The 21038-nt window shown below is 44.5% G+C and overlaps 1 protein-coding gene across 1 annotated transcript in view; it reads left to right on the top strand.

Moving 5' to 3' along the window:
* Window positions 1-21038, top strand: part of tmtc2b (transmembrane O-mannosyltransferase targeting cadherins 2b) — a 110508-nt gene that overhangs the window by 45215 nt on the left and 44255 nt on the right. Inside the window, exon 2 of the mRNA XM_061036693.1 lies at window positions 3458-4034. Coding sequence (XP_060892676.1) covers window positions 3458-4034 — 577 coding nt within the window. The remainder of the gene's footprint in view (window positions 1-3457; window positions 4035-21038) is intronic.

Raw genomic sequence — 21038 nt, 5'->3', positions numbered from 1 at the left:
ACGTGGCTTTTTTGTTTTTTACTCCTGGAGTGTCCTTCAGCTGTCGCCAATATTTCCAGCACACTAAATGTAAATCTCCTCCGTGTGACTCCCCGGTGGTGTGATTCAACGGCACATGCATTTATTAGTGGAGAATGTTTTTTTTTTCGGTACTTTCTTCAGGCTTCGGAGGATTTATTCTGAAGGTTTAATTTTATTCTGACATCTCCATTTCACTCACAGCTTCATCTCAAATTCATTGAATAGTTGTAGAGGGAAAATCCTGATGACACGTCCTCGGTTTTCAATCTCCTTCATAATATCCAGCCTCGTCTCCTGTGTGCACGCTCAATGCTTCGACTGCACAGTAAAGCCAATCAATCTACAATTTTCGCCTGCCTGTCTACCAGGGATTCTGGACTCATTGAACCTGTATATTTGTCTCCTTCCTGCTGGTGCATTCACATTATAAGTGATGCTGATCCAGGGGTGAAGAGGTCAGCTCTCACATGATTATTTCTCAGCTGAGGAGCCGAGGAGATAGCAGCAGCACTTTTCATGGAAATGTTCTGAACTCAGCAGAAACGGCTCAGGGAAGGCCCACTTAGGAAATTGTTTGAGATCAGATTCATGATTATATGGTTAAGAATTGTCTCTGATAGAGGCGTCAGTCAGGGTCCAAAATAAGCAACCGCCAGTAATCAAATGTGGGTTGAAATCCAATTTGGCGGCTAAAATAAATTAGGTTGATGACCACATTTTGTTTTACAATGACAACACTGTCCCACTACATTTTTTCTTATTCAGTCCATAGATAGAACATACTCAGTACTTTGTTTTATCTCTTTAATTGGATCTCACATCTTTGTTTAGTTGTAGTCATGTCAGAATTTTAAAATTGAGTGAAAAGTGAAGGACTGTCTCTGGATCTCTACGTTTATTCCAGTTAGGGGTCTTGTGTACTGTGTAATGCATAGCTCCAGGAAGCTTACACATGACGTTTTAACTTCAATCCGATCTTTAGCAAAACTATGGAATCCAACTCCACCTTCTGTCTCAGTCCGCCTCCTGACTCACAAACAGATTGTGACAGAATGAGGCACACGACTGAGATCCAGACAAGCTGTGGACGGATCAAGGTTGGCAGCAGGAAGTAGATGATGGAGACAGAGTAATGGGACGTAGAAAAGTTCTTCAGGGGCTTCTCTTGTTAGTGGCCACATGATCTCTCTTCCCCCCCCCCCCCCCCCCCCCCGTTCCTCTGGGAGTCGGCGCTCAGGCGCGCGGTCGTCATAGGAATGTGCTCCCGGCTGGTGAAGGTTTCACAGTGCACACACAGGTCCTTCCTGCTGCCAGCCTTACTGAGGAACGAGTCTGGCCGGCCGCAGAAACTCAATCTCCCTCTCCAGCTGGCCTTTTGGCTGATGAGGGGCCTGATGATGAAGGAGGACCTGCAGAGGATTAATGATTTGCTATAGATTGAGATGACTTAAAGCTCATCTTTCCCCGTGTTTCTCTGCACGTCTGCTGTTTGAGACGTTCGCCCCTTCTTTGAGGAATCATCAGCAGGTAACCTGAAGAGAGAACCCTCCTGCACGGCAGCTCAGGCAGCCAAAGCTGTTAACACAGCGGGCTTCTGAGCGACTGGCACTGGCAGTTTTCTGTGCATTGCTGCCAGAAAATCTTGTGTGGTTTTGAGGCAATATATAAAGTATCTGGGCTCGCTGCGCTCCACCGCAATGCGCTCTGGAAAAAGAGAACACTTGTCTCCATAATGGCTTTGAGATGTAATTGAACCGTAATGCCTCTTATGTGAGCATCTCGCGGTGGAATGAAGATCTCGCCTGACAAATGGGCCAGAGAAAATAACCTGGCATATCTGAGTCATGAAGTGGAGAAGCTGGGCTACTGACTTGAGAGGCCTTGCTGGTGGAGAGGGCTGGAGCCTCCGTCAGACCGGAGGAGCCAGAGAAACCCAATCATCTGTGCGCTGACATCCAAGGCTTTTCTATTAAATCCCAGCTGATTATTTCTCTGCCCCGTCCAACATCCCGAGGCCAGGCAGGTAGTTTTCATTTCCCTCAGATCCATCATGTCTGCTCAGCCGTCTCAAAGGGAGCCGGTTCATTTTGGGATTTGATGAATGCTGCAATCCCCCGCTGCACCACACCAAAGTCCCTGTGAGCTTCTTGGTATTGAGAAACGAGAGCTGCCAAGGGAAAGTGTTATTTTTGAGAGCTTCAGAAACAGTCGAGGAAGCTGTTCATAACCTTTGAGTCAAGTTCTGTTTCGGGTTTATCCGTGTCTCCACATTCAAATATTTGTTTAATTTACACATCAAAAACCATCACTCATCTCGTCTGCAGCTCCCTCACTCCCACACTTAACTCAATGTTAATTGTGACCGCTGTGAGGACACATCACAACCTGCTGCACTCGGCTAGTTGACACGTGTCACATCCCAAATCATCGCACCTTTAATTGCAACACCTCTGTTCTGCTATTGCCAACCACCTTCTCTCCGGGTTTTTTTTTTTTTTTTACCTTCAAATCATCAGCACCTACACCTCCACCTCCCGTGGAGCCCGGCGCTCTGTCAGACACCTCGTAATGTGGCAGAAAAGATATTTAAGGACTCCTGAAGGGAGGAACATGTCTTCTTTTTTTTCTCTTCTCTTTTGACCCCTGCTGGCCACCACCCGCGCCGCTGACATACACAACTTGTTGTCTGTTGTCGCAGCATTACAGTGGGTCACAGAGGGTCATCTCTTGCGGAGTGGAAGTCAAACTTGCTCCTTACTTAGCCACTAATCTTTTGCCAAGACAGGCTGAAAGCACACATTCGTTGTTCTTTCTCATGAAGCCCTGTTTCTGTTTCTGTTTCTTTTCTGCCCGCCCCTGCAAACTGTGAGCTGCCATGTCGATTATCACCGCAGGTCGCCCCCTCTCTAAGCTGCCTTCTGCCTACATGGCATTCCCCTACTGTGTGCCAGTATTTGTTTGTGGTAAAGGGTGGGGTGCTTTCGCTTAATCCCTGAGTCCACAGCTGTAAGAGCTGTGGCGGTGGTGGCAAAGCCGCCCTGAGCTTGAATCTCGCCCCTCTGGTTTTTCTGTTTGTGAATGCCACATGACCGCACTCTCAGGGCCGAGCTGTAAGCCCGAGCTGTTGTGAATGCTTCATTTCATAGCAACCTATATTTTGTGCTGTGCCTGCGCTAGTAAAGAATAGCTGTGCATCCTCCTCCCGAGAGTCTGCAGTGTCCTGCCAGAACAAATAGTCGACACTATAAACACTGTTTTCAGACACAGCTCTTCTATTGAATGTGGCAGGGCGGTAAAGTGGTCGGGCGGGGAGGCAGTGTGACACTAATGGAATCGAGAAAAATGTCAGCGTTGGGTGCTGTAACCAATATTAATCTATCTGCAGTTTAGATATCATATTTCTCTGTTTCCTAATCGTGTCCTGTTCTCTTTACAGCCGTGCAATCAAGACCAACCAGGACCTGCTCCCAGAGACCCCCTGGACTAATATCTTCTATGATGACTTCTGGGGCACCTTACTCACACACAGTGGAAGTCACAAGTCTTACCGGCCTCTCTGCACCCTCTCCTTCCGCCTGAACCATGCGCTGGGGGGTCTGGAGCCGTGGGGTTACCACCTGGTGAACGTAGCCATCCACGGGGCGGTGACAGGCCTGTTCACCTCTCTGGCTCGCCTGCTGCTGGGAGGAGGCCCGTGGAGCCTGCTGGCCGGCCTGCTCTTCGCCTCTCACCCCATCCACACAGAGGCGGTGGCGGGCGTCGTGGGCCGGGCCGACGAAGGCGCCGCCCTCTTCTTCTTGCTGTCCCTGCTCTGCTACATCCGTCACTGTAAGCTGCGGGGCCACGCCAGGCCCTGGAGGCTGGTGGTCTGGTTCCTGGGCAGCCTGGGCTGTGCCGCCTGCAGCATGCTGTGGAAGGAGCTCGGAGTCACCGTCCTGGCGATATCAGCGCTGTATGACATCTGCGTTTTCCACGGACTCAAACTGAGACAGGTCGTCATGCTTCTCTACAAGGTAAAACAGTTTGTTCTCACACCGTGGTGCAGCTTTATCACCGAGAAGAATCTGCTAGACAACATGGGAACACTGACACACATGTAGCAGAGACCGTGTGTGCTGGGTTTGAAATGTTATGAGAAAAACATTTGCCAGTGTATGCACAGCTGTGTCGTTCAGGCAGACTGTTGTGTTTTCCATTAAATGTGAGGAAACACGCGTGTTGGTGAAGGAAACAGGAAACACAGTCTGTTCTTCTGGGTCTGTGCAGAGGGCACAAACACTGATGTTGCTTTATAGCATTGGTTCTCACAGTTTTCCTGTATTGTAATGAATATTCCTTGAACGTCACATTTACAAACACAAATCAAACCGCATCATGAATCATTCATCATGCAGCATGTTTGATATAAACATCTGTCCCATTATGTTCCTCCATCTTACACTCCCTGTCTTCCTCTCCCTGAAGATCATTCTAATCATCAAATTAAGAACCAATTAAACTAATTGAGAGTCCATTAAAACGGAACCCGGTGTGATGAAGAACGGCGAGTAGCTTATCGAGCCATTAGTGTTTATTATTTGGAAATGCATGACGTCTTTATACAACGTTATGATTAGTTTCACATTAGCAACGGAGCAGATGAAGTGTCTCTGGAGAGTTCGTCCTTTTGTGTGCACTAAATGAGTTATAGATCAGCGTGTTTGTGAGCGTGTTGAAAGAGAAGAAGACGAGGACGTTTTTTTAAAAAGAAACTGCTGAGATTAAGAAAACGTGAAAAGCCATTTCATATTTTTTTCCTTTACTTTTGAAGCACTCAGGCATTAAGTAGCCTTCTCCCCCAACAGCTCCTGTCAGAAGTGTTTACTCTTTGCTGTCTAGTCGATGTGACACCCGTGACTCTGTCCACATCACAACAAATTCAACAAGACGTGTGCACGAACATGACAAAAGGGGCCGGGCAGCAGCCAATGGGAGAGGAGCTTTAAGGCCCACCCCCTCAGAGGACAACACATAGAAATGTTTGTGGAGAGGAGCGATAGATAAAAAAAAAACTGAAAGAGAACGAATCGGACACACTGGTTCATTGAAGAGAAGATCAAGCTCCTCCCTTTCTTTACCCCGCAGAGTGCTGAAGTTAAAGAGCGAGAGCCTCTGCTGTCGTCTCCTCCACGCTGCTCCGCTCATGATTTAAGCCTGATCCGACTCCGTGTCCTCTGGAGAACGGCCCATCCATCGCTGCAGACGGGCCTTCTAAAGGCTCGTCAGGCGTGGTCACAGCAGAGAGGAAGCAGGGCCAAAAGGGCTGAAGGAAATGATGCCTCATCTCTGACAGTTTTTTCCAGCTCTTTGATTGAACTTCCACAAAGCCTACTGATCCCATTATCTTTGTAAAAAAAAAAAAAAAAGCACTGGCTAAACTTAACAAACCCCCTACAGATTCCTTTTTATGGTTAGCCGTGCTGCTACACAAGCGTGTGAACGTGCAACTTTGAGCTAACATTTATCATTGTTGTAGCGTGTAATTAAGTTTCACAACAGACAACATAAAAGAAGCAAAGACAGAGAGCTGACATTATCGTCTAAATCACTGTGACTTGGAAGGTTTGTGTTATATAAGACCTCTCAGTGTGTAATGTAACTCTGCTCTGTGATTATGGATTCAGATGAATTCACGAGGGGATCTGACCTGATCTGTTATTCTGATGGTAACCAGTCGAGCACAGCAGCGTGCACATCCATCTCTCTCCGTCACTGAGAGGGGGCCGTCACTTTAACTGATGATAAGCAAAAGGAGCAACTTGAGCATTCAGCCCTTTGCATTGATTTAAGTTTAGTACAGAGTTGAAAATGATGAAATGAAAGTGATAATAAGACGACTCGGCCTCCAGATCCCCAAACTGCAGAGAATAAATGGGACATCAATGGTGTGAGATAAGAGGGAAACAAGGCATGAAAGCCAGATAAAGGAAGTGTCACCATGCCCCACTAAAAACCCCGTTCTTCAGTCGGACTAAAGAGCGCTGCTCGTTGCATGACTGACACACCACAACGGGGCCGGCGCTCTCACAGAGCTCTCCACTCAGCTGCAGTCGTTTTACATTTAACGATGGAAATGGTGAAATGATCCCGCTTATCTGATTGTGGCGCACAGTGCATTACATTAGAGCTTTGTATCGGCCCAAAATCTCCTTTGTGTCGTTACTGCTGCTGTGTGCGGTTTGATGGATGAAGGCAGCGGAGACCGGGAGCTTTGCTGTAATTCCATGTGGGCTCATAACTCATTCCATCAGGACTCTAACTGTAGTCTGTCTGCATTCAAATCAAAGGGACGAGGTAATGCATGGATATTATCGTGATTTATTGGGTGCATGTTGCATAATGTGAATTTTGCATCTTGGAACAGGAGCATCATGCTCTTCAAAACAAATAAAGTCCTCCTCGTCCCTCGTGATACTCACCCAGGTGTAAATGTCTCCATCCTGCATCCTGATCATTTTAATAGAGACTGTGATTCTGATCAGTGTGTTTTACAGTATACAAGTGTGGGTCTACTTCTGCCTGTGATCATGTTAGAAGTATAAGAATGTTTTTGGCTGAAAGGAAAGACGAAGAGACGAGACAGCGAGAGGGGAACAATTGTGGCCGAGCTGTAATTGGATGAACACATGTTCGGGGTCCACAGTGACGCTCTTGGATCCTTCTGGCATGAAGAAGCTTTTATTAAGAGATTTAGTGTAACTTCATAATGCTCAAGGAAAAACATGATGCTCTTTAGATAAATAAAAGTCACCCATCAGCACTTTGTTTTCTTCCGGACTTTGAAGGCATCAATCTGCAGTTTAACTTTTTATATCCCATAATGGTCTCGATCAGGGACCGCGGGGATAAATGGGCCTGCAGGGTTAAGAGCTCCCTTTCTAATAAAATAAAGATGAGAACATTTATTCTTCAAATAACTTACAACAGATTGTTATAAAGTTTGTTTGAACCCTAGTAGCAACCGCTAAACTACTTTATATTGACGTAAGTTGTTTTCAGACGAACAGTTCTTGTGACCTTTTGAAGAGGAACTATCCACTACAGAGTTCCCTGAGGACAACACACCATGGGGACTTTTACTCTGTATGCACGGTTAACACGGTTTTAGGTACTAAAATAGTTCATAGTTCCTGCACTGCAGAATCAAAAAAAAGGGGGGAGGGTCCTAAAAGTTCCTAGAAAGACACGTCCAAGCTCTGTACCCTCCTCTTCCATTCACTTCTATATTGTAAATGATGGACAGGTGTCTTGACCTCGCCTCCATGATCTTCTCACAGGCCACCCACCTTTGACCGATGACACAACTGTAGTGATAGAAACGTAGCGATGCTAAGAAACTAACTCAGAATCTTTTGTGCCTTTATTTGACGTACAGTGGATAGAGTAGGAAATCTGAAAATAGAGTGGTGAATGACATGTAGGAAAGGAACTGCAGGTCGGACCCGAAACCTGGAGGACCACGGTCTCTGTACTTTGGGCGCGACCTAACCGCCAAGTTCAGTGCATTTTAGTGTGTGTGTCTCTTTAAATGCAATGAGCCCCCCCCCCACCTGAGTTTTCCCGGTAGACATCACTCCTTCGCTAGCGAGAATAAAAATGGCGGACCTGTGCAAAAGTTTTGCTCTAGGCTGGTGGAGGAGTCCATGGGTGGAGATACCAGGGGAGGGGAGGGGATTTTTTTTTAACCAGAATCCCACTGTGACATCACAAGGAGAGCACATTTGAAACAGAGCATTTTTCTGTGTGTTGTGAGACTTATGCAGACCACAAACAAAGGACTGGATGGGTTTATTTCACATTTTGTGGGTCGGTAGACACTCAGGTTACGAACATATATGTTCAACAATTTGAACAATTTTTAATTCCCTTTAAGGTAAAATTATTTACATTACGATGTTAACTCTGTTAGCATGTTGGCAATGGCAATTACGGTTATGTGTTAGCATCAAGCTATAAAAAACTAAGATGACACTGGTCCACTGCTAACCATCACTGTTCTACTTACATAAACTTAATAACTTAAAATAATACCCCCTCCCTGCTGTTAGTGTGTGTGTTCAGTGTTGAACCCCCAGCCCCAGTGTGTGTGTCTGCAGCTCACATTGAGTTCTACTTATTTCTTTCCTAAACACACATGCTGAGAAAACCTGTAATTAAATTGTTTACTCAGTGTGACCTTTACAGTGGTGATATTCTCCACTTCTCCGCCTCTGAGTGCCTGATTGGAGCATTTATAGCCATGTGTTGTTGGGCTCTGCGTAACTCCAAGCAGCGGGCTGAAAGCATGCAAATGAAACAGAGTTGGCAAAAGTGTAAGTGCATGTGTGTTGTAATTGAAATTTATGTGGAAAAGTGTTTTTTTTTTTTTTTTTTTACAAGACTTTCTCCCGCACTGCATTCGTTAATAGGCTAATTTTCTAAAACAGATACTGACACGTAATTAGAGCTCTTCATTAAGTGGAGGAAGGAATGTTTTTTATTGTGAGCTGGTGATGTTTATTCCATAGTGTAATGCAGTAAATGATCGGTCCTGAGGACTTCTTTCTCTGTGTGCTGACCAGTTAAATAAATGTTTGGACAAATAAAGGAGTCAATTTGGCTCTGAGATTTATAAGGCTGTACATTCAAAGTAAAAGTCCTAATCATAACGATGTAACTGACTGTTTTTATAGTTGTTGTTCTTCCCACGTTATGCTCCTTACACTCTTGGCTGAAAAAAGAAAGAGAAAGTGTGCACGAGTCGTTTCCACAGAGGAGACACGATACTGATGGTTAACACACAGGTAGAGTGTGAGTCACAGTCCCTGAGGGGCCGACTCTCCTGACAGGAACATGAAGAGAACAAGGATTTGAAAACATTACACAGAAATCTGACTGCTTTGAAAGTGTAAACTGGATCAAGAAGAATTACCTTAGTGATGTCATGACGATGCTCTACATCCATCAGGACCTTTTTTGAAACACACAGGCTCAAATATATCTTCAGAGAAACGTGAGACGTTCCTCTGCGGGTCGCCTTTGTTTCCCGTCCACGCTGAGATGACCCAGCGACTGGAAAACCATTTTCCAAATCTGGGACGCGACCCAGCTGGCCCTTTGAGAATGTCACTTTGTCTTTTCACACCTCCAATTTTCTGTTCACACTTTGGCTATTAGCGCAAGGTCAGTGCTCACGCTGTGTGTGTGTGTGTGTTGTGTGTCTGGAGGGCGACAGAGCTGAGTTTACCGGAGCGCTCAGGTGTAGTTGTGATGACCTCGGTGATGTCAGGTATGGAGGACAAGGAGGGCAGATGTATGTGTGCAGTAACTGTTTCCATGCCAAGCTATGTGTATGTGTGAGCGTTAGACTCTACAAAATATGACACCCATACATACCCTTGCTGTGTATCAGATGAGGTGAAGTGAAACACAGCCCGGCCGATACATTCTTACCTGGGGCTCCACAGATGCTCCTCCATGCTCTAATGGCTCCTGTCACCGTGTGATGGATTGGGCCTGGTGGGCTCAGCTTGTGCCCCCTGCCCTCGCCCACCTGCCTCTCACATGGGGATACACACCACCGCCTCTGGTCAGGATATGGAAATGGGCAGTGCAGGGCATGAATAATGGAAACACATTTATAGATAAACAAAATAACTCATTTTGGGGAACATGCTTGTTTGCTTTGTCGCTGATAGTTAGATGTTTGATGTCACTCTCATGCTCACATCCGCACATAAAAGAGGAGGAATCAAATCAGTAGCACTTTAAATTAAGGTCACAATATTGACTATTAACTACATGACCACAATCTATAGCTAATAAGTCTTTAACTAAGAGTTTGCCCTCCATACCCTCCCTCCATTTCTGCTTATTGATGTCAGTTAGGAAGTTGTTGAACATAAAAAAACTCCGGTGTTGAAAATTGAAGCCAAGGCTGAAGTGTAAAATCCTGCAGTTCCTCGAGTATCCACTAGAGGCTGGCTGCAGAGGCACAGGAAGTCACATACACACCCATTCTAAAAAGCCTGTTTTTCCAGCAGAGATTAACATGTTTACAACCTGGTTAAAAAAAAAAAAAAAACTATGTCTAATTACCGCATTAATTACGACACACACTGTACGGGGGTTGAGTTGTTAAAAAAACAATCTGTTTTGATTTTATGAACGATACAAGTTATCCATTAGGCGCCTGTCTGACCTGATAGGTAGGCACGGTGTAACAGTTTATCAGTAGGCTTAAAACCCGCCTCAGCTCCAGCTCTCAGCCTGTCGTTAGGTTGACTGAAAGTTAGGATGAGACAGCATTTCCAGCACGGAGACCGCCATGGATGTGACCCCAGAGCCCCCTGCAGGAACAGATGGGTGATGTCACTCAGGCTTCCTCCATAAATATTTACAGTCTATGGTGTGTCTAATTGATGATGACCAGAGTCTGTAAGCACAAATAAATTAGTCTTGGTGGCAAATTATTAACTGTTTTGTGAAAATCTGCATAATACCGTGATTATTATTGATCCTCGGTTGGCTTTAAGCTGCATGTTTTAGTTTTCTGACAGTAACAATAACTAATGTCGGTGGCCGGTGAGAGAGCGTTTAATGTTTGAAATGTCATTTTTGATTGTGCTGAATGAGTGCACAATATAGTCCACTACAGAGGACTCTCTATGTAGGGAGTAAGGAATGAGACACAACCTTACTTCTGAAAAGAGAGCGAGCATGCATACATCCCAGAATGTCAATCTTTAATATTAACTTATAGCTTCATATGAAGGCAGCTGCACAGGCAGCAGCAGGTAATATTAAAGACATTTCCATCCCAGATGACTGAACAGGTCTTTCAGATGCTTTCTGTGTTGCTTTGGGGTAAAACGAGGAGAGTACAACCACAGTGATAGAAAGTGACTTGAGCTGGGTTTGCTTCAGCCTCCTGTTCATCAGGGATAAGTGAACCTGACAGGCAGAGAGCCGGCGACAGCCAGCACGGTGACCCTGACTGTGTCTGCTGTGAGGAGATGGAATAGAAGAAAGAGATGGAAAAATCCCTCAAACAGCCGCGTGCTGGTGAGAAAAATCACGCCCAAATACAGCTGGGGAGGTGAAATATTTCACTCTGTTCACTCACTTCACTTCTTGTAGAAAATGATGACATATTGTGTCTTTTTATAGCCAGCATGTCCATGAATCCACAGTTCTATATGTCATATAATACCTGGATCCTGCAGAGGGATGTGGCCCAGCACCAACTCCCTGCAGCATCAGTCGAATGCATACATCAGGCCGTCTAACTGGAGACATATATAGATTTACTGGTTTGTCTCTATTCTCTAAATCATTAGGCTTTCACAAGGGATTATAGATTTACCCATGCAGACAGGAAAAACGGCCTCATAGTAAAGACAGCCACAATATTTAAAATATTGTATTGGCCTGAATATGTGACCCTTTTTATTCCCCTTAAATAACACCTGAAAAAAGTGGGGTTGTCTTCTGTTCGGGGTCTGGACTAAAACGCTGATATACCTTCACAAAACAGACAGAGCCTCTTCTCTGTATAGCTAGTTCACCGCTAATGACTTACGGCAACTGTCACTCACAGCTGCAGAGCCAGGGGGGCGGACCAAACTACCAAACTCCATCTGCAGAGTCCCTTTGCACCTTTAAGTAAAAGATAAAGACCCAGCTCTTTATGAACACCTACAACCTTTATGATGATGACGATGATGATGGTTTGAAGCTGATTAGAACTCTCAAGAACAGCTGTTCATGTTGTGCTCTGCCTCTGGTCACTTCCTGTCAGCACCTGTGTGTCCGATCAGACTTGTTCGTTTGCACTTCCTGACGTTGTCCTCTTTTCTAGATCCTTTCTTGTGTTGTTCTTACTCTCTGATGTCCTTATGTCTTAAATTGTCTGAGAAATGAACTGTAAAAAGTCTTACTTTATAAATTGCTCTTGAAAAGGAGGGTCAGGGTTGTCTTATACAGTACTCTTGACAACGTGGTAACTGACCTGCTTAGTGTCATTATTTCTTGTTTCTTTTATTCCAGAACAAAATCAGACAAACTCACTCTCCATATTTTTACATTTAAAGCCTTGCAAACTATATTTCAAGAGTCATGAAACACCAGCTAAATATAGCTTGTTCCTTTGTTTCAGTTGACGACCGTAGTTCCTGTTTCTGGCTCCTTTTATGGTCCCAGCAAATAAAGTGGTATGTAGACTCAGTCAGGCAGAGCGCTGGTACTTTGCACTTCCAGCTCTGACCAGTAAAAAAAGAAGGACGCCTTTGTTAGTTGTCATGTGGACATATCGTGAAATCTCACTATTCATTACATGTTCCATTTTGCTGCTCTATTCACAGTTTTATAGCAACTCGATGACTTTTTGGGCCTTTCTTGTAAGTGGTTATGTAAAGCTAACCGAAGAGATGAATGTGTGCACTGGAAGGCCTCAGAGCTGTGCGGCAGGTTACAGTTTTCTCATGTGAATAGTTTGTTTAAGACGGTAAATACAGCGTTTAGGAATCCTAATCCAAACAAGCATAACCAGATATCCAATAAACTACAAACTGCTGCCAAAGTCTCTCAGATGGATGAGAGAAATGAAATCATTCAGATGTGAAACGGGCAAACGGCCACTTTCAACAAACAGCGGAAAAGGAAACATGTCGGCTTCTGTCTTCAAGCTCGCCGCTGCATCGTGTCAGCACGTCCTGCAGCGTTCCCTCAGCCTCCTGAAGACACAGCGGTCCACACCGTTACCTGAAAAAAGGTTGAGTCCCGGCAGACGTTCCTCTTGTGCAGGCTGCATTTTCCAGGAGAGGTCTGTCATCACCGTGGGCGCTCCAAGCACAGAGCGGGAGAGCTGAGGAGAAACAGGGCATGTGTGAAGGAGACGAGGAAGGAGAGCGAGTTGAAGAGGAGGCAGAGAGACGTTAATGGAGGGCCAGCCAAAGGACAGAGAGAGGGAGAGAGCGGGAGTCTGCTGTAGACATTTTCAGGAGGCAATGCGTCTGTCAGATGGCCTGTCGCTTCCCATGAACCAGCAGTAACGGGAGGCTCTATTTTAGGATACAAACATCCACACACCAAGCTGATGTTACTAAAACATGCGATATGAATCAGTCTAAGAGAGTCCCCTCTGAGCATGTGTGAACCTCAGTGGCGCCTGATTTTACTTATTTATTTGTTGCTTCAGTAAAGGTTTGGGATATTAGTCTGTTAGCCTGGAGAGTATTCCTTAAACTGGAGGTACACTGTTTGATTACAGACCGGCATTTTTTTTGTCAAATGACTGATTCTGAAGTCGGGCACGATGGCCGTTCACGGCTCGATCAGCTGCTCTCAACCGGTTGGATGCATTTCTGACATGTCTGAAGTTTTGGTTTACGACTGCACAAACTCCCACAGTGAGCCATGAGCAGATTCCCCCAACTTCATCACTTTGTTTTCCTGATCGTGTCTGCACAAACTGTCAGACAGCGTCTGAAAGCACTAATGTGTCCTCCCCTCCGCAGTCTGCACTAAAGATATGAGCGAGAGAATGCTGGCAATTGATGTTGTTAAACTATCACAGATTGCATTTTAACAAAGTGAAATATAAGCAGTGGCTCATGAGTAATATAGTGCGTTAAAGAAAGCCTTTGTTATTGAGCACATGCAGACTCGTGCTCCTCAGCTGTGGTCTCATCATCCTGCTCTTACAGTCCTCTCTCTAATTGTCTCCCATTCTTTCCTGTTTAGCTGCTGAGCTGCAGTTTGAAACATTCAGTCGACCGTGTGGACTAAACGGTCTCTGGCCCACACCAAATCCTAATTTGTCTTCTGTGACACACTGGAATGATTATCACAGCAGTAAAGCCAAAGCCGCACGGGACAATAACCTGGGTAGTAAACACGGATGCAAAATGTGGAAAGAATTCTCCACAACAGGATCTGTGGAGAGAAATCTTCTTGGTAATGAGACTCACATCAATTTACAAAGTGCTGTCAAGTCTTTGTGACCTACAAGTCAAGCCCATGATGTCTCACTATGACACATAATATACCTGCAGGTTGTTTTAAAAAGTCTACTGATTTGCTGTGGAAACCCTCGTCGTAACCGTATCGAGTAGACAAAGAACAAACTGTGCCTTACCGCTTGCCATCCTTTCACAGTGTTGCACCGAAAAGAGACTTTCAGGTGCTTGATTTCTGTGCCAGCACATCTGGGAATTCTTCGCGCGATCCCTAGATTCATTGGTAATCTGGAGGCAAAGCGGCGTAGAATTGAGTTTTCATACCTGCCTCACTTCAAGCCGGCACAGAGATTTTTTTAGAGGCTCAGAGACCTTCTGCGAGATGTCTGCATGTCTCACTTCTCATTTAGATTCCACCTTCTGCGTGTCTCTTGTTTTGTTGCTGGCGTCCCCTCAAGAGTTCTCCATCATATTTTCTCTCGGAGGTCGTTTTTGTTTTTTTCTGATTTTAAAGTGATTTTATGAGTGTATAAGAATCCATGACATGACAGGTCATGCAGCGTCCTTTTGGTATATTGGGTTCATCTAACCTGTCGGATGGTGTGTAAAACACCCTTATCCAAAAACACCCTGATGAAGGTCAGAAGCCGAAACGGGTCGGTCTAATGACTAATTCTCTAAAACGCTCAGCTAGGCCCAGAGAAGCTGCAGATTCAGGTGTTAATTCTCTGCGGGTTTGTCTGTTTTCATATTATTAAGCGTCCACATTTGATGCAAGATTGCTGTAAGGCCGTTGTCTCATAGTTGCTCTCTCGCACACAATGCCACCAGACTGCTTATTCTGTGGAAAACCTTTGAAGGTACCAATGGTAAAAAAAAAAAGAAAAATGTAAGTCATCATTGCGTTATGGGTAATTCTTGTTCCTGCTGTTCGTCATCAACCCACACCACAATTCATCTTTTTTTTTCTTTTACGTCCGCAGAGCTGCTCTCGTGCTTGTTACTGGCCAGTATAAACAGCAACAAATGGCGTGCTGTCACTGAGATGTGGTCGATGGTAACATGACACACCAGAGAGTTATTTTCAAAAAATGGTTCAGAGGGAAAAAATGCAATCGGAACAATTTCTACATTCAGCTTCTGACGTCCCTCTGACAGTTTATCTGCTTAGCTTTGGACCCGAGCTCTGGCTGTGTTTGTCTTATTCCTGCAGGAGCTTACCGCCTCTCTAAACCCTGCAATACAATGACTCTGATCTCCCAAATGCAAAGTAATGACTGGAAATCCATGCATGGGCTGGACTAATCTGGTTTGGATACAGCTGGAAACCAGTCTTTAGAAACTGTCCATTTTGATGTCTTTTTCTTTATATATTATGTTCCATTTGTCCCTGAAGTCATTGAGAGTCTATAAGCAGCATGGAGCACAAAAGCACTTCCCTCCAACCCACACATCTGTCTCTGTAGAGCTTGAATCAGCATCTTGTCAGAGCAAATTTGCAGTAGTGGTCACATAGTCTAGTTGGCCCGCGCAGCAAAAATAAATATGGGAAACTAAAGACCAGAAATCAGGAACACTCCGTTTATTTTTCAAACCATTTCTGTGGTTTCACTCAATAAATATCTCGTATGAAACGTTAAGGGGTTTGAGTCCACTTTGTTTTCCGTCGTCATTATATCCTTATTGTCTGGTCGGCTCGATGCTCTAACTTCTTCCGACTATAACTTACATTTTATTGTGTACAGATGAAGATGAACTAAGTGTTGTTTCAAACTATTAAAGGTCACATATTCTCCTCCTCATAGACCAGTTTAAATAAGTCTCAGAGCTCCTCAAAACATGTCTGTGAAGTTTCTTGTTCTAAATCCACTCTGATCCTGTATTTGATCATGCCTATAAACCCCTCTATTTCAGCCCTGCTCAGAACAGACTGTTTCTGTGTCTGTACCTTTAAATATGTAAATGAGCTGTGTCTGACCACGCCCCCTCTCTGGAAGGGCTTGGGTGTCTCTGGCTTTCTCGCTCCATGTCCTATTTTTTACGGTGAGAAGGCAGACTCAGAGGGCAGAACAAACACCAGGTTAAAACAGAGGTTGTACTCCTCGCTGTCCTTGGGTTTGAATCCGACCTCGGCCCTTTGCTGCTCGTCAACCCCAACTCTCTTCCCCCCACATGTCCGGTCTCTCTTCAGTTGTCCTATTCAATAAAGGCAAAAATTGCAGAAAAAATAATAACTTGATGGCAGATAGCAACCTCTGCTGGTTGAAAAAAGGAGTATTACGCTTAAATTTTTTGTCTCAGCGATTTAGGTTGTCCATATTTGTTTTGATATTCAATTGTACTGCGAGGTATCGTCACATCCTTACGAGGTAGTGTGATGTTTTTCTTACAACTCTGAGTCATTGGGTCTGGTTAGTTGAGGAACTGAACTGGAAGCAGACTTTTGGAAAATGTTTGAGAGAATTTGTTGCCTTGGTTACGTTTTATCAACTCAAGTTTGAGAAACCACTGAGGAGTTGGCAAACTGAAGGATTTTCCATTGATTATCTGTTTATGGATCCTGGCCTCAGAACCTAATTTATGTCCCTCCTGCCATCCTATAGCACACCCCTCTATTACAACTCAAGTTCAGATTTCATCCCCTCCACAAACACCCGCTGGCTGTCAGATGGAGATACAGCTTCCCCATGCTGTTATAAATCTATGGATGCCTGATTGCCATTGATGACAGAATAACTGCTCTCTGATTACAGCGGCAGGAACGACCGAGCCGTTCTGACCTCCACGCAGGGATCACCTAGCTTAAGTACACAGTGTAGATAATTTGTGGCATGATGGGAACATTTAAAGTAAGTGTGTTTAATGGGAGACGAGCGGGAATGTTGAGTGAAGGTTTCAGGAGAAATGGATCCTGTGTTGGTTCAATGATTATGGTTAATAAAAGCTGACCGAGAGAGCATGAGTTGGCGTGTTTTTTACGAGGTCATGGTTGGAAAAGTTCTTGCTTGGATTTATTTGCTCTCACCAAGTCGGCCACCACTTCTTTTTTTCAGTCAGTCTTGTTGTTCTTTTCACATTCAGGACAGTAAATGTAACCTGCCAATCAATATGCATCCAAAGTGGCCTCACACACATCTCCCGTCATGGAATCTGTATGTTTTCACCCCCTTTTCATATTTTTTTATTCATGATTCCTGCTCATTTCTTGCCTTTTACTGTTTCTTAGACAGATTCTCTCCCTCGCCGTCCAGCCACCATTACAGCTGACTCTGAGGGTTTTCTGATTGGTTCACAGGGGTTAAAAGCTTTCATCACAAGCAGTGCCAGTCAGGTCTGCTGCAGGGTTTGACTTTGTGACCTCTGGCACCATGTGGTCCACGATCCAGCAGAGGTCCACTTGCCTTGAAGTAAACCATGTACTGCAGTTTCACACTCAGACGTTTATCTGTCCTGAAGTGATGACAGGGCTGATGGAGATTATCTGAGCTAGATATGTGACAAATTGAGGAATGTGAATGTGTTGCTTTTTGAGATGATTCAAAGTCTGATTTATTGAACCTGTGTTCATATGATCGACTGAAAAAATGTTAAGAGACACTGGTGTATTCAACATCTCTCTGATAAGTTATACGTTACTGTCCTCAAGGGTAAATGTGTCTTGCAGACTCTGTCCTGCAGCTACAAGAGAATGAAGAATACATATATAGAAATCATACAGATGCAGTAGCATTTCAAGGAAAATCAATGTTGCAACAATGACTATAAAATGAGCCAAAAAACGAGACAACAGCTTTCATATTCTGCGTCAGAGAGCGTCAGGCATCAGCTTAATCACGTTTGGAAACATGAGGCAGCTGTTGGTGATCCATAACACGTTGTTAGGAAGTGTAATAGTCAGCTCTTATCTTGTTTAGCCGGCTCACAACCAGGTTTTTACACCCAAGGAGTCTTTAATGTCTCGGGGGGGGAGGATCACAACAGCTGGGGCTGATAAGAAGCAGAAAGATTAGTGGAGAATGTGTGCTTCGTCAACCACCAGCTTGATTAGTCGATCCAGCCGCAAAAGACAAAGGACACGGGACAAGTGTATAGTACCCATCCATCACACTTAAATAGAGAAAATACACCTTTCCAAACAATCTGGCGTTCTTATATTTTAGGTATCAATTTCAACTCTGTGTGTGTGTGTGTGTGTGTGTGTGTGTGTGTGTGTGTGTGAGGCTTTGAAGGTGGTTAGACTCTGATTGGTACCCTGAGCTCATTTTCACTTCCATTACAAGTCCATCAATGTGAAGCAGGAGCTTGATGAAAGGCCCTCTGCAGACAATTGATCTTGGTGATGATGAAGAGGAGGGTGTGGGGTGTGGGGTGGGGGGGGGGAGGTGGGGGGGGGTACATGCTACTCATTCTTTCACAGGATTTTTACTTGACGGTGCTCGCTGGAGTGTGAGCATGGTCGTGGCGTTGCACTTTGATGGGCTAGTTAGACGTGTCGTGTGATGGATCCTTCTTAAATGCTCTTAAGAAAATAGTATGGTGTGCATCAGCCAATTATGCAGACAGGCCGTGAATGACTGGAGCTCTTTCTCCAGACTGATGAATTACATTTCTCTCAGAGCTCCAACAATTTATTCACAACATCCCTGTGGTTGTGTAAAAAAAACAAAAAAAAAAAACATTTTCTCCTCAGTCAATTCGAGGCAGGCACAGGCATTAATAGGGATTCTGTAATTGGCCTGTTTTGCATTTCATCTCCAAGGATATGTTATTCACACGCCTGCCTTATAAAGGCTAAATTGTTTCAGTTCTGAGCTGATTGCGCCTCCAACACAAGAGGAGAGAAAAAAAAAGCCTGCCCTCTTGCCTCCTGCGGGGTTTTGCTAAACCACTTATTTCAAACTAAACTGGATTATAGACTAAAGAAAAAAGCTGGAATGCCTCGCTTTTCCTGCATAATGGAGCCGGAGCACCCAGGGAGCCGTTGCCCGGCTGGCAAACTCGTGCTTTCGAATGAACATATTAACCGCAAACATATTAGGGAAAATCAATGTTTGTTTATTCAAGAGAGGGTTCATGTCGGCCCCCTCCTGTAACCTGTCCTCCAGAACATCTCTGGAGAACTTCCTGTTATGCATACTGCCCATATGCTTCTTTGCTTTCACATTCATGTTCCTCAGAAAGTCTGAGCAGTTGGCAAAGTAGGGCAAGAGGAGGAGCAGTGGGGTTACATTAGTGTGAAGTTCAATCAAGGGGTTTGTTTTATGTTCTCAATACTGCCCCAAAGACTTTAGTCTTCATGCAAAAGGGAAATCTCAATGTGCAAGAGCAGCACGAGGAATGCAAATGAAACACTGCCTCAGTCCTGAGCAGCGGCGTCTGGATGGACGACAGGTATGAGCATAAATGAGAGCAGTCAGGTTGTTGTTAGCTTAAGCACATTCTGAAGCTCAGAGGTTTAAACGTAAAATCTGGTGTAAGTAAGACGCACTTTTATCTTGTTGAATATTTATTTTTTATTGTAGAGACAGGACAGTGGATAGAGTCGGAAATCAAGAGAGTTGGGAATAACATGTGGGATTTGAAATTGGGTCGTCCGCTTGGAGGACCACAGCCTCCATATATGGGGAGTGCGCATTAACCACTGCGCCACCAGCGCCCCAGTAAGACACACTTTTAATACCAATTTGTTCATCCAAACTGTGTACCGATATACAGTACCTGTTTAAAATGCAGAGAACAGCAGTGATTGGCAGCACAACACTCGGTGTGTTGGTTGGTACTTACCAACTATCACAGTACGCCGAGAGCTTTAACCGTACAGGTAGCAGGATTACAAACTCCACATAAATAAAAAGATGGTACTAGAAGAGCTACACAGCTGCACAGAAATTGCATGTGGTGGACTTTGTTAAACACAATAATCGTTACGCAGGAAGACACTTTGAACCTTTTTTTCCCTCTGGATGACCCCCAAAACAGACTGCGTCTTATATACCAGTGTGACTTTTATTCTAGGTTTTATGGTATAAGCCACACCTGCAGACGCTGGTCACATCACTGCATGAACAGAGCAAAATGTGCAGAATCAAAGATTGCAAAGTTGGCCATGTAGGAACAGAAATAAGCTCATGGGCTGGTTGGGAACCTGGCGCTGCGCCCCTTTAAGATGACCGGTTCACTTGAAAAATAGAGGAGGCTTTTCTTCAAGTCTCTTTCCACGCAGTTCTCTGAGTTTACTTTGAGCTGGTGTCTTGTAAGCCCATGCTCGGGCCAGAGAAGAGCCTCATAAATCCACACTGGATCTCCCTGAAGCAGTGATTGAGATGTATTAACACGGCTAAGCAGGCCTCTGTGGTGAAGTCTGCACAAAGCACAGCCCCCGGGGCCCCTCAGACCACTTCAGTCCACTTCAGCTCTTTGTAGAGTTCCTGCTCACCTGCTTTGATTAAAAAGTAGCCACAGGATCTTTGGCTCTCTGCTCCAGCGGGTTGAGGGATGGAAGGTGCATGTTGAAACCTTGTGTGTGAGATTTGAAGAGGATGATAACCATCCATCTCTCCCACGAGTTCATGTGAAGTTCAGATGAAAGAGTCTTACTATGAGTTTAAGGAGAGAGCTCATTTTGGACAGCTGCTGACTGTAAATAACACCGATACTCTTCAGAAGTTGGGTTTCGATTTAAGCGCTTCACTGGGTGCATACTTTCTGTTTTTCTAAAATCTGAGATATGAACAGTTGACATTTGTACACTCAAGTTTAAACAATTATCACAGTTTGTTTGGCACTTTGTAAAGAGTTTTTTTCAAAGTCATTTTAAAGTTGTGTCAGGCCTCATAATATTAACCATGCACTGAACAGGATGGAGGATACATTAAGATCGTAACACTTATATAAGCTTCTTGTGCAAGTACAATGTGAAGATTTATAACCACTCTGTACTTACGATAGGGCGACCTTATTCCAAACCTCCAAATCAGGACACTTTAATTTACCGCAAACTGTATCGATGGTGGGTAAATGTTTCCTCCTGATCAGCTTGTT

This window comes from Labrus mixtus, chromosome 4 (assembly GCF_963584025.1).
Source record: "Labrus mixtus chromosome 4, fLabMix1.1, whole genome shotgun sequence".
Classification (NCBI taxonomy): Eukaryota; Metazoa; Chordata; class Actinopteri; order Labriformes; family Labridae; genus Labrus; species Labrus mixtus.
This window is presented reverse-complemented; position numbering and strand designations above follow the sequence as displayed.